The 14,056-nt window shown below is 39.7% G+C and overlaps 2 protein-coding genes across 5 annotated transcripts in view; both read left to right on the top strand.

Moving 5' to 3' along the window:
• Positions 1–5,068: 5,068 nt before the first annotated feature.
• Positions 5,069–10,647, top strand: LOC109910050 (C-X-C motif chemokine 14). 2 transcript variants are annotated; one of them, XM_020509200.2, is made up of 4 exons: positions 5,069–5,603; positions 6,458–6,563; positions 8,293–8,406; positions 9,262–10,647. In XM_020509200.2, exons 1-4 carry the CDS (start codon positions 5,537–5,539, stop codon positions 9,275–9,277), a joined length of 303 nt encoding a protein of 100 aa, XP_020364789.1. In that variant the 5' UTR covers positions 5,069–5,536; the 3' UTR covers positions 9,278–10,647. The 2 variants fall into 2 exon arrangements, with proteins under 2 accessions (XP_020364789.1, XP_020364788.1); XM_020509199.2 differs by having other exon boundaries at positions 5,250–5,603; positions 9,259–10,647.
• A 3,056-nt stretch (positions 10,648–13,703) lies between these two features.
• Positions 13,704–14,056, top strand: part of LOC109864554 (protein FAM13B) — a 74,475-nt gene continuing 74,122 nt past the window's right edge. For 2 of the 3 annotated variants that reach the window (XM_020452404.2, XM_020452403.2), the window contains exon 1: positions 13,704–13,925. The gene's annotated coding sequence lies outside the window, so the exon portion shown is untranslated. The remainder of the gene's footprint in view (positions 13,926–14,056) is intronic. The other variant, XM_020452405.2, reaches the window with a different exon arrangement.

The raw sequence follows: 14,056 nt of genomic DNA, 5'->3' as shown, positions 1-14,056 counted from the left end.
GAAGAAAAACAACACGGAGGGCGCTGCTGTTCACGCGCACCAAAAGACTAGAGACCTTCAGTGTGACACGTTCAAAGAACACCACTACTTCTTCATTTCTCAAAAGAAAAACATTGACCAATTTCTAAAAACTGTTGACATCTAGTGAAAGCCATAGGAACTACAATCTGGGCCCTAATATATCCGGTTTCTCATAGAAAAGCATTGGAAAACACAGTGACCCCCAAAAAAGTATATATTTATATACTTTGATAGCCTAGTGGTGCTCATTCTGTTGAGCTGATCTGTGCATGTTGGTAGTACACTTGTATGTAGTAGTGGGGAACAAATGTTTTTTGTGTTATTCTATAAAACAATGGCTGTTGATGTGTACGGCTACATTTCATATACATTTTTGTACATTTAAACATTAGTAGGAGCAATCTACCTTGTTTTATTGGAGCTCTAAGGCAATACTAGTTGTGCTTCCAACATGGATTTAAAATTCCCCCTCAGGTATATCATCCTGAAGCTGGGCCTGCCTCAACTGAACTTCCTCAGTTTAGTTTCCAGACTCACAGTGATTCACCCAAGCATCCGATATTACTTTTAATGGCTTCAGTTTGATGGGACCTATACACTGAGTGTACAAAACATTAGGAATACCTCCTCTTTCCATGACATAGACTGACCAGGTGGATCCAGGTGAAAGCTATGATTCCTTATTGATGTCACCTTAAATCCACTTCAATCAGTGTAGATGAAGGATTTTTAAGCCTTGAGACAATTGAGATATGGATTGTGTATGTGCGCCATTCAGAGGGTGAATGGATGGGCAAGACAAAAGATTTAAGTGCTTTTGAACGGGGAATGGTAGTTGGTTCCAAGCGGTTTGTCAAGAACTGCAACACTGCTGACTTTTTCACGCTCAACAGTTTCCCAAGTGTATCAAGAATGGTCCACCACCCAAAGGACATCCAGCCATCTTGACACAACTGTGGGAAGCACTGGAGTCAAAATGTGCCAGCATCCATGTGGAATGCTTTCAACACCTTGTAGAGTCCATGCCCAGACTTGAGGCTGTTCCAATGGCAAGACAGGTTGCAACTCAATATTAGGTTGGTGTTCCTAATGTTTTGTACAAATATGTAACACAATAAACAAAATAACTTTATGTATAATCAAATTGCAATTAAATCATTTTGTGGTCCATAAAATCATATTCGTCGCCAAACCCACTGGCTCCAGGTCATCTATAAGTCTTTGCTAGGTAAAGCCCCGCCTTATCTCAACTCACTGGTCACCATAGCAGCACCCACCCGTAGCACACAATCCAGCAGGTATATTTCACTGGTCATCCCCAAAGCCAAATCCTACTATGGCCGCCTTTCCTTCCAGTTCTCTGCTGCCAATGACTGGAACGAACTGCAAAAATCACTGATGCTGGAGACTCATATCTCCCTCACTAACTTTAACCACCAGCTGTCAGTGCAGCTCACAGATCACTGCACCTGTACATAGTCATCTATAAATAGCCCATCCAACTAGCTCATCCCCATACTGTTATTTATTTTATTTATTTCGCTCCTTTGCACATTCATCTTCTGCACATCTATCACTCCGTTGTTTAATTGCTATATTGTAATATGGCCTATTTATTGCCTTACCTCCCTTATCCTACCTCATTTGCACACACTGTATATAGACTTTTTCTATTGTATTAATTACTGTGTGTTTGTTTATTCCATGTGTAACTGTGTTGTTGTTTGTGACGCACTGCTTTGCTTTATCTTGGCCCGGCCACAGTTGTAAATGAGAACTTGTTCTCAACTAGCCTACCTGGTTAAATAAAGGTTAAATAAAAAATAAAAATTAAATAAAAATACACAATTACATGTTATCTAATTATATCCTGTCCTAATATAATCTAATTTAGAACACAAGCCAGTATTATGTTCTATCTACACAGATGATCATTCACTCTTTTTCTCCCCCCTCTCTCTGATTTGCGTGCCTTTAGCTGCCAGGCAGAACCGTGCCTTTCTTATCACTGTGTGGTGCATGACCAGGCCGGCTCCTGTTGGACTATATTGGGCACCAGGGTAACTAATGTCCCAATCACAGTAAAGGACAAGGCTATCACGCAGAGTCAAGGGCCTGCTCCCTAATTCCCCCGACAGACAGGGGTTGCATCTCAAATGGCAACCTATTCTCTTTATAGTGCACTACTTTTGACCAGAGCCCTATTGGCCCTAAGGGTGCCATTTGAGACGCAGACAGGATGATCTATGGCCCTTCCTGGCCCAGGCCAATTAGAACGGGGCTCCAACGTCTTTATTCGCCTGCCAATGTCCACACTGCTACAGCCATGATGCTGATTTCACTCATATCTCCCAGGACTCACACTGCACCGTATAAATTAATGTAGGCTAGCAGCCAGGGGGTCAATTGGGTATGGCCCTAGCTCAACACCAACAAATCATTCCAATCAAGATTAAAAGGGAAATGCAGTGTAGCGGTATTAGTGGCTGGCTTTAGGACCATGCGGTAGGCTCAGAGCAGGGCGGGAAGGCTGTTTGCCCAGCTGGCTGGCTTTAGGACTATGGATGGTGCTTCGACGCAGCTATGCAGTGAACAGCGCAAAACAGTGCAGAGGAAGATGGCTGTAGATGGCTAGGTAAATGATGTATTACTTGACATGAAACTAAATTAGAGTTTTTGATCCCCGTGTTGAGATAGTGCATAGCAGCTAATTGCTGTATGACATGTGTTTGTAAAATGTTAAGTCCCCTGTTGACTGAGGTGAATGAAGTTACAGCAGCCAAGGTAATAATGTCTGGAGTCAATTTGATTTTTTACTTATTTTATTGTGTAGAAATGCAGTAAATGAGCTTCAGTCATCACAGAAGTCATCCATGGGGGGTGAGAGCCAGCATAAGTCACATAGCATATATCAACTCAATGATGTCTGAGGCGGCTCAACCCACATGGCCAACTTTGATTGGGCCGCCAGGAGACAGACCCTGTATATCAGTGAGGCTCCATCACCAGGATCAGACATGATGAGTATCCGACAGCTCTCCTCTTCAGGAGTTGATTGTGTTTCCTCAAAATGACTCAGAAGGTCACAGGCTCATATGATGTCACACATGTAGGCCTTGGTGCTGTCCCAGTGGAAGCCTGACAGGGGAGTCTGTCAGTGATCAATGTGAACCAATGTGCTTTTTGCGGTCAGCAAGCAGGCGTCTGTGGTCGAGATGAACTGTGTAGGCTTGATAAATCGTTGCCTTCACTGGAACAACAAATGTTTGGAGAGACAGAACCCATCCCCCCCCATCTCTCCCCGCCTTGCCTTCCAACTCCCCAGGTCAGAGAGACTGTCTGCCTCCCAAATGGGTACACTATTCCCTATATAGTGAGCTACTTGGGTTCTGGTCAAAAGTAGTGCACTATGTAAAGAATAGGGTGCAATTTGAGACACATCATATGACAATGCTGTGTGCGGGTTGCCTCCTTATTTAGTGGTGTTGCTGTTGCTGCTGCTGCTGCTGCTGCTGAGAGCCCAGAGCGTTGAACCGTTGCTTGGCTGATCTGTTTGGGTTTCATGGCATGACCGTCTCTTGGCAGACGAAGGGCTGCATTTAGGCTATCTCTGGCAGGGCCCCTCCATCAGTCCCAACACCGCATCCAGTGGAAGACAGAGAATAGAACTAAATGTTTGACTTTGGGATAAAGTTTACTTAGGGCTGTGAATTTGATCTGGGATAGGCCATTGCCAAGTGTACTAAAAGCACACAGACACAATACAGGTGTGTTCCTATGAGATAGGGAGTTTATAATTTCATAAACAGTTGTGCACCTTGTGTAACCGATAAATGTAAACACAGCTATTTTTGGAGCAGAAATCATTTTGATTAGTCAACTAAAGTGCTCAACTGATGCTCTGTTGAATGTTCTGTAGTATTTGACATTTTTACTTTTGGGATAACAAACTGAATAACAACCCACTGACTTACAACCTCATTTTCCCTTCAAATCCATCCTGAATGGATGGAGTAGATATCACTACCTTCTTTGGAGATGCATGAACCAGGTCAACAAACATCAACTTGAATTGATTTGGACTTATCCAATTGATTGGAATCCATCTTCATCAACGTCTTCACGTTGTGATCAGCATCAACTCAAACAGGGCAAATGTTACATTATGATTGCAAAGAATGACGTAAGGTTTGCTTCACATTTCATTTGCTCACTTTTGACTTTCCACACAGCTTTTGAGAGAATAAAGAGGGAGGCTGGTATGAGTAATGAAAGATGGGAGGAGAGGATTGGCTGATGAGCAAAAGGGTATATTCTGATGAAGGCTTTTTGTTCCCAAAATTATTGTAGCATGAATGGGTGGGGTAAATTGTTCTCCTCATGACTATCTTTTACAAGGAACTACTCTGCATGGTAATCTGCAAAGAACCAATGGGTGCATTCATTTATGTCACCCTACTAACATTGTTCGCCCACAAATGTTCCAAATAACTTTGATTCAAAATATATTCATATATAAAAATAATAACAACAATAATAATAATTACAACCAAGACACAATCTGCCAACACGTCTACAGTCTGTCACTTTTCATTAGGACTTTATAAGAACCATGGCTTCAGTGAACTGACTTTAAGATCCTCTTTTGAAAACAATAATTTTGTTTTTGATAGATTCTCAAATACAACAGCGCTCTATTGTTTTACCTTATGGAAGAAAACAGAATGGTGACAATTAATTGAGTACAAATGTATTCCCATCCATTTCTATTTAAAGGTCCCCCTCCATCAATCATATTACTTCCAGATGTGTCAGTGTCTGATTCTCAAGAACTTAAACAATACCTCTGAAGTGCCTAAATTGCCAGAAAGTCCGGAGATGGTCCCAATGTAATATTTATTTCACCACCACTGTGATTATAAGACGTTTGCCCACAATCATGCCATGTCTAGCGTCTGAAGTCAGGAGATTCAATTAATCTGAATAGCCTGAATATAAATGTTTGAAAATCAGAGGCAATGTCTGGGCTATGCACAAGTGATCTTACATTGTTAGAATATTTGAGTAAATTGCGCTCTGTCCCAGGCAACTTTGATAATCAGCATAGTAACTCTAATCAACTGGTATCTAAACTTCCACTCCTTTAGGGTTCTTCCCCTTATATTACCCTCTCTTTTATGTATCCCACTTCTCTTGTACAAGTGTTTGATTCGTTGGCTCGCTGTGCATGGTAATGAGATGGGACAGAGAGGGTTTTTAAAAGCTGCTGCTCAACAACATATTGGGAAAGACGGCAAGCAGCGTGAAGTCCGAATGATGTTTCTGATCTGAGCTCTCTGGACCTACAGAGTTGGTGAAAACTCAAGAGTATTCGGAAGAATAGAAATCAAACATTGTTCCTCTTGTCATCTCCTCAAATTAAAGGGCGAATACCAAGATCTTGTCGATTGAGTGAGGTTTCGTTGGGGTAACCAGCCGGGAGGTCCGAATTTGAGGTTCCTTATCAGCAGACGAGATGCATCGTTGTACAACAGCAGCGTTGCTTTTGTTAGTTATTGCCTTATATTCCCTCCACACAGAAGGTAAATATATATTTATATTTGAGCAATGTAAAACTTATGTAAAGGAGCCAGATCCTATTGAAACTTATCGGAAATAGTATGTGTTCAGCCGTTAAACATGTTGATCTGATGGTAATGAGTCAAAAAAAAAAAACGTTGTGCAGCCGAATTGCTCCTGTAATGTATGCTCCTGTAATCTCCAAATCTACTCCCTTTTGGCAACCGTATAGGCTATTGTTGTTCATAACAGTTATATTACTGTTTTTGTTTTGTACAATTGTCGCTTTGTTCTTTTTTATTGCGTTAACCACTCAGCCACAGTCTGAAGCCAGGCGACGGTGTATAAATGTTATCCTTTTAAAGGTTTTACATTCCACCAAATTAATGATGGTTGTTAGCATTTTATGCGTTGCTCTTTATCTGATTTGTTTGGTTCGCGTGGTTGGTGAGAACTGTAATGCCCGGTGTTGAGGAATTGGAGATGACTTTTGATGAGGGAGCATTGAAGATGTGGGTCACACGTTTCAAAGTAAGCATGAGCCTGCTACAGCGGTTCACCTGACCACCTGCATGCGTGTTAAACAGTCCCAGTGGCGGTGTGAATCCACAAGCCTTGATTTACAGTGGAGACAACAATAAAGTTGAATGTTTTACAATTACAGTCCTATTCAATCGTTCTCGTTCTCTTTGTTCGTTTTTCATACAGGTTAAGAACTACGCCTGACACTGTGTGAAGTCGAAAGTCATAACTGATCCGTTATTCTCATTAGAACATATAGATCTACTGATGGTTAAACGTTCAGACCAACGTGTTCATTTGACCTCCATTTTATTGTAATTGTAATTGTAATGTCTGTTTTATTTCATTTTTACAGCCTACAAGTGCAGGTGCACAAGAAAAGGGCCAAAGATTCGCTACAAGGATGTGCAAAAGCTGGAGATCAAACCCAAACATCCTTTCTGCCAAGAGAAGATGATATTGTGAGTCATTTCTGTGAATCATTTCTATCCTGCTTTCTCTCTCTCCCTACAATGCTTTTGTCCTCTTGTCTCAGATGTCAGTCACTCCTTGTGCTATTTAGTTTGTTTACCAAATGCACAAACTTTTAAATAAATATTCACTCTAATTTTCTAATCTCATACTATATCAAAGCAGCTGATTGACCTTTTCATATATTTATATGGAATCTGAACTGATATTTTGAGAACCTATTATCTTAAAGGTGTAACACTTAGTATTTTTTGGAATTTGAATAATGTATATCTAGTACTAATAGTAGTAGGATAGTGTTTCACAGTATTACTTACCTGCCAGTGTTGTGATTGGCTGTGATATTTGTCTATTGATTTCTCCTGCTGGACTTTATAGCTGTTGTCTAGTGGAAGTCACTGTCATTTTGTGGTTGCGAACATTCCACACTTTTCGCTCCAGTTTATGTGAGAAAACAAGCACAGAATAGTGTAGGGAATCATTGTACCATCTAAATCACTGTGAAATATAATTTCCGATAACAAAAAAATACTGTTTTTACATCTGTTTGAAGTCGGTAGACCAAAATGAAAGTTGAGTTGTAAAAACAGCTGTAAAAACTATATTTATTGTTATTAAACATATATTTCACTGAGATTTAGATGGTACAATGATTCCCTACACTATTCAGTGCTTGTTGTCTCTCACAAACTGAAATTGAGCGAACCGTGTAGAATTTTTGCAACCAGGAAATTTGTGATTTCCACCAGATGCCACAGTCAGAACAGCTTTCCCAGTTTGACAACAGATGCTGCTCCGGTGGGAGAAATCAATAGGCATCCAATATGGACTTTACCTCTTCAGATATGAGTGACTTTCTAAGGGTTCAAAATGGAGTTTAATTGCCCTATACTGTTGCTTTCCCTTTCCAAAATAGATGCTGATCTCATGTTTTAGTCATTTTCAGTGGAAGTGGTGCTGACTTTTGTAAAAAAAAAAAAAAAAAAATCACATACTCTTTCGCCATCTGTAGTTCACTTGAGGTATTGCATAGATGTGTTCCCATGAACAGAAGAACCCAAACCATGAATTCAAATGTTTTTTTTGTCCCGCTGTCATGGATTACATTACATTGCTCTTGATTTTATCAAAAGGCCTTAGGGTCCATCCAACAAAGATTTGTTGGCTCCTTGGACCATTAAACTGATCTTATATCCTGGGGCCAATGTGATACATTTTAGTTGAACACCAAACAGTTAAAGCTGGTCTATTTGCATAAAATAGTGGCTGCTGGCCACTGACCTAAGTGAAAAATGAGACTCAGCGGGCTCCGGAAACAGTGCCCCTTCTCTCTGTTGGCTGGCATGGCTCACGTCTCAGAATTTAACATTCTGCGGGGCCACCTCCACTGTCACAGCAGTGCCTCCAACTCCAACCAAGAGTTAGAAATTATCCAAGGCCTCTGTTGGCTGGGCAGGTGAATAATTCATTAAGAAGCAGACAAACTATAAGAGATTGATTTGAGAAGCCCCTGCAGAGCTCTGGGCACAACACACAGCACATGTCACGGCTGGCTCAAAAATGCCATACAGACGGTCTCTCCAACTGCTGCTCTGAATGTCAATGGGTTCATCTAGCCAGGCTCTGAGATCATGTATACCCAGTGCTGTTTTTAAAGCCTGTTCATGCAGTAATGTGGATTAGCTGGTTTCTCTTACACTCTCTCCTTTTGTTCTTCAGTGTCACCATGGAGAACGTGGCGCGCTTCAAAGGTCAGGAGTACTGTCTGCACCCTAAACTGCAGAGTACCAAAAACCTGGTCAAGTGGTTCCGGATCTGGAAGGATAAGCATAGGTGAGAGGTCATCCCACTCCATGATTTGAATGGCCCCCACCAGAGGGCAATTACCGTCTGTATTTCGATGTCATTTCTATCCTATAGCTGAAATTCTTGTTTAGGTTCTACCTCTGAAGAATGATGCAGGCTGTTAATACATATTCATGAATTGGGGGGGTGGGAACGTTGTGGTGATTTCCACATTGAGTGGAGAAATAACAATAAGTAACTGACAGCTGTCAGTGTAGCTAGCTAACCTTATCTACCTAGCTAATGATATCTGTTGCTGCTACATCATATTCAAAATATTAGTAAGCTGGCTAGGCTATGGCTGGTTCTGGAGCTGGATTTGTCATAAGCATTTAGGGAACTTCACCACAGATGGGTAGGGAAAACCACTATCTTTCACTTCGCCATCTATTATCTCCAAGTGTTTTCCATAAATTGTAGCTGCGAATCTGCCATAGAAATACAAAGAATAAGATGAAGCTCCGGTAATATGGATAGACTGAACAGTTTGTACTAGAGGCCAGGGTGACCGCTAAGGCACATTTTATTGTAGTGATTTTCACACAAAAAACTATGGCATTAATGTCTAGCTACTTAAAAAAATGTTTTTGTTGTTTATTACATTTATATATATATATATATATATATATATATATATTACACACACACATTTGACTGAACAGACTGAACCGAATCCATTCGTCGACTCTCACAATGCGATATGCGTCATCAATTTGGGCACCAGGTGTGTCCGTGTAGCTTCTCCCGCTATGGAAAGTGTGGTTATAGGAATCTATATAGCTAAGTAATCATGTACTATATATTTGGATGTATTTAACCACATTTTCCCTTCTCTCTTAGCAGGGTGTATGAAGCTTAAACCATGGATTATGTGCACAAAGGGGAAAAAGTGGAAAAAAACGCCATTAATAAGACTGTTTTTATGAAGTACAAGACATAATCTCCGAGCAATCAGTACTTCGTCTTGGAATGAGATTTATCACGCATATAAGAGATTTCTAGTTTGCTGGTGCCGTTTTAGTTGGCCATCAGGCTAATTATTGTTACTCACTTAAGTCATTTCAACTGTAATAATGGTAGTATTTCTCCAATGCCAACGTTCAAGGCTGTTTACCAGTGGAATAGGATAATGCAGGAAATGCTGTGAGAAAGGTCCTTGATGAATCTGGCCCATGTTGTTTTTTGGATAGGAGATGTTTGCCCTTGAACCATCTGTTTGTTCCAAGGACTATTGTATGTTGATGTCTTGTAACAATAAGGGGTCATGGTATTCTTGTTATTGTATACTGGTACTTCTATATCTTGGTGTGCTTCCAGAAGTGTTAAACACAGCATACTGTATACATGTGTAGGGAATGTGATTAAGGGAATTATTAATTTCTCAGACCAAGCACCCAAATGAATGTCAATAATTTAGTAAATTTGAGTCCATTCAAAGAAGAGAAATTGGACACAAGACAAACACACCCAGGTCAATGTGTAGTCATTTTAGATTTCATTGGTGCCATGCCATTCCCATATGCAATCATTAAGTTGTAGTTTATTATGAGCAGTATATAAAGTCAACCTGTTCATTTAGATCTTGTAAGACATATATTTTCTGTACCTGATATGAACCATTGTAAACAGCAATGGTATTATAAGTTTCCCATTTACTCTCATTTGTATCCTTGTCCTGATGTTTTCTTATGGTGTTTTCTACAAAGACTGGAGTTCATCAACATGTTTAATTTTAGAAGAAAGTCTTCATCATTACCTATGGAAAATAAACATTTTAAGAAATATCTCATTGTAACCCTCATAAGAATCAAGACATTCAATCATGAAATTGTTTCATAAGTGGTTAATTATAGAGCATGTTCATGATATTATCCAACACTTTTTGAATGATGACCTTTGAAAAGGTGTGACTGTTTTGTAAGCTATTGATATATGTTGCTACAATGACATTTGACTTTTTATTTCACCAAACAGAATGCTCAATATACATTTTCTTCAAAGAATGTGCATTCCTCTTGTTTAATATATACATACAAATGTTGTATTCTTTTGAGAATTCTTCTAAGACTTTCTAGTGTAATTTATTGTGTTACTGTTTTGCTATTTAAATGTTCATTCGGTAACAAATGTTAAGTATCTGTGTTTGGACTGACTCACCAAGCACACATTCAAAATATTCCAAGGAGTGTGAATCAACAAGCACAGCAATAAAAAAACTGTCAAACAGCTCTTTCATTGTTTCCTTGATATTTTATCTCAATTACTAAATCAAGATATTTTCACTCCACACATCTATGAGCTTTCAGACAACACATGGATTGATATTTTAGGCTATCCATAGAAGGTGCTATGTGCTCCCCAATGAACTGGGATGGGATTAGCGGTCTTCCAGCAGCAGGATATTATGCTGGCAACTCAATCGTGGATATTTTTTTCTTCAAAATAAGAGTCACCATGCAAAAAATATACACTTGTACTCTAGTACAGCACTTCTGTTTTTCACAGCATTGCAACCACACACTGAACTCTATCAGGGAAGTAGTTGGTGAACCAAGCGAGGCAATCATTTGAGAAACCAAGGCTGTCGTGTCTGCTGATGAGGATGTGGTGATTGACAGAGTTGAAAGCCTTGGCCAGGTCAATGAATACGGCTGCACAATATTGTTTCTTATCGATGGCGATTATGATATCGTTTAGGACCTTGAGCGTGGCTGAGGTGCAACCATGACCAGCTCTGAAAACAGACTGCATAGCGGGGAAGGTATGGTGGGATTCGAAATGGTCGGTAATCTGTTGACTTGGCTTTCGAAGACCTTAGAAAGGCAGGGTAGGTCTGTAGCAGTTTGGGTCATTCATGGTTGAATTGCTGCAAAGAAACCACTACTAAAGACACCAATAAAAAATACTTGCTTGGGCCAAGAAACACAAGCAATAGACATTAGACCGGTGAAAATCTGTCCTTTGGTCCGATGAGTCCAAATTTGAGATTTTTGGTTCCAACCGCTGTGTCTTTGTGAGATGCAGAGTAGGTGAACAGATGATCTCCGCATGTGTGGTTCCCACTGTGAAGCATGGAGGAGGTGTGATGGTGCTTTTCTGGTGACACTGTGATTTATTTAGAATTCAAAGCACACTTAACCACCATGGCTACCACAGCATTCTGCAGCAATAAGCCATCCCATCTGGTTTGTGCTTAGTTGGACTATCAATTGTTTTTCAACAGGACAATGGCCAAACACACCTCCAGGCTATGCAAGGGACATTTGACCAACAAGGAGAGTGATGGCGTGCTGCATCAGATGACCTGGCCTCCACAATCCCCGACCTCAACCAAATTGAGATGGTTTGGGACGAGTTGTAACGCAGAATGATGGTAAAGCTGCCAACAAATGCTCAGCATATGTGGGAACTCCTTCAAGACTGTTGGAAAAGCATTCCAGGTGAAGCTGTTTTTTTGGTTACTACATGATTCCATGTTTTGATGTCTTCACTATTATTCTACAACGTAGAAAATAGTAAAAAATAAAGAAAAACTATGGAATGAGTAGGATTGTCCAAACTTTTGACTGGTACTGTATATATATATATATATATACTCCATACTCCAACATTGCTCATCTTAATATTTCTTAATTCCATGTTTTTACTTTTACATTTGTGTGTATTATGAGATATTACTGCACTGTTGGAGCTAGAAACACAAGCATTTCACTACACCTGCAATAACATCTGCTAAACATATGTATGGACCAATAAAATTTGATTTGATTTTGATTTGAGAAATGCAGAAATGTCTGCATCACAAACACTACATGTAATACTGTGGCCACCAATAAAACAAAAACAACAACAAAAATGAAACACGTTTGGCCGTCTACCTCTGATAGAGACACTGATGAAGAATATATTTTGTCATAGAAAGATGATGGTTGTCTAAAAGCTGGCTGTACACTACCCCCGATTTAACAGTCCCAGACATGTTTTTGAGATCAGACACAAAATGCACATGTTGTTTCCTACTCGGGACGCTCGGCCGTCATCGTCGATCGTTTAATGTAAGCGGCTCAAAGAGACGCCATCTGAGAGCTTTCGATCCCGTCTTTGAGCAGTCATAGACATCCCGATATTTTCAAGCATGCTTGATTTTTTCCCGCACAAAATCAGCGACGCTCTTGTAGTGTGAGATATGCAACAGCAAGATTTGAGAACGGCGATCAGCAATAGCCAATGAAAGCTCTCCAGAGAACGAGCCAGTGAGACGATGACGTATCCGAATCATCCAGAATTTGTTCTCTCGAGCAAGAGCAATGACTACTACTAGTTTATACTTACGAAAGTGTAAAATCGTTACAGTTCTGACAAGCACCTTACACGCAGTGTTATTCAATTGAAGATGTATTGATATTTGAACTCTATACGGCAAACGTGAATGTCTGACTAAAAACGTGTATTTGTCTGCTTTGAGCCACAGCTCGTTCTGGCTATCACATCACATCCTTGTTATCGAGCAAGAGCCACAACAGCAAAAACAATCTGTAGTATTTCTCCCAGTAGATGGCGCACAAACTCTTTCTTTTCGATCATTATGGACAGTCCCAAATTTCAAATCCAAGATGCATCGTATCAGATAAAGTAATTTGTTTGAACATTTTAAATAATTTTGAATAAATATATCCACGATATTCAGGTTGGAACAGTCTGAAAAGTCAAATAATTTAGCCAAAAAGGGGAATGAGCAGTAGCCAACATGTTCATGCTATGTATGTTTTAATCATTATTTTCAAGCCATTTGTTTTAATTTGATCAACATGATTTGTGAACTGCTGCGAAGGTGATAACTTGAGTATTTATTCACATGGAAGGTTGTTTGTAAACCACTTTAATTTATGTAATTTTACCTTGAAAACATTTCTAATGAAACATCTAGCTGTCTGCACTGTGACTGTCTCTTCAAAATATGTAATGGCAACATGTAGCTAGCGATTATATCATATGCTATATCATAAACTGTTACTGTATCTGACATTCTTGCTTCTAGAGATGTGAGATGCGATGTGGATGGATGAGGAAGTTTTCCGCTTGCTTTACTGGTGGTATTCATTAAAACACAACGTAGAAAAACGTTTAAAACATTTTTCGACGGAACACGAAAATAAGCTATTTTTATTGGACAATTCCATAAAGTCCCTCCCTGTTTTAGTATGTTTGATTAAGTTTGGTGCCGAGTTAATACAACCCCGAGCAATGGGAGAGGCGGGGACAAATTTTGGCAGCTTCATCTCTTGTGGGTGTGAGCTGAGACGTTATAGCAACGAACTACAAACGGTATCTGAATTTCAACAAACGGGAACCGAATTGTTTTCAAATAGCTAGCTATGTTATCAATTGTTTGTTTTGCTAATATCTGTTTCATTTTGATAAAATTTGTCGTCCGTTAAGACCTCAATTTAAAAACTCAAAACGATAATTGATGGTCATCGCTCTCCGTTCCTGTTGGATTTAATCTGGTAGGTTCACAACATTTAGCTAACATTGTTAGCATGCTAACATTTCCTAATTATTTGTACAGGTGTTTTTGTTTGACTAAATAATTGCATTATTCTGGAGTCACGTCCGCAGGCTGATTGGGTATGAATGT

The sequence above is a fragment of the Oncorhynchus kisutch genome, linkage group LG19 (genome assembly GCF_002021735.2).
Source record: "Oncorhynchus kisutch isolate 150728-3 linkage group LG19, Okis_V2, whole genome shotgun sequence".
NCBI lineage: Eukaryota > Metazoa > Chordata > Actinopteri > Salmoniformes > Salmonidae > Oncorhynchus > Oncorhynchus kisutch.
Note: the sequence above shows the minus strand (reverse complement) of the source record. Positions and strands in the feature narration are given on the sequence as shown.

Bases quoted from the DNA above. Each gene is read 5' to 3' on its own strand.
- LOC109910050 (XM_020509199.2), top strand. From the start codon at position 5,537: ATGCATCGTTGTACAACAGCAGCGTTGCTTTTGTTAGTTATTGCCTTA. The intron at 5,604-6,457 runs GTAAATATATAT...TCATTTTTACAG, and splicing joins ATATTCCCTCCACACAGAAG to CCTACAAGTGCAGGTGCACA. The intron at 6,564-8,292 runs GTGAGTCATTTC...TTTGTTCTTCAG, and splicing joins TGCCAAGAGAAGATGATATT to TGTCACCATGGAGAACGTGG.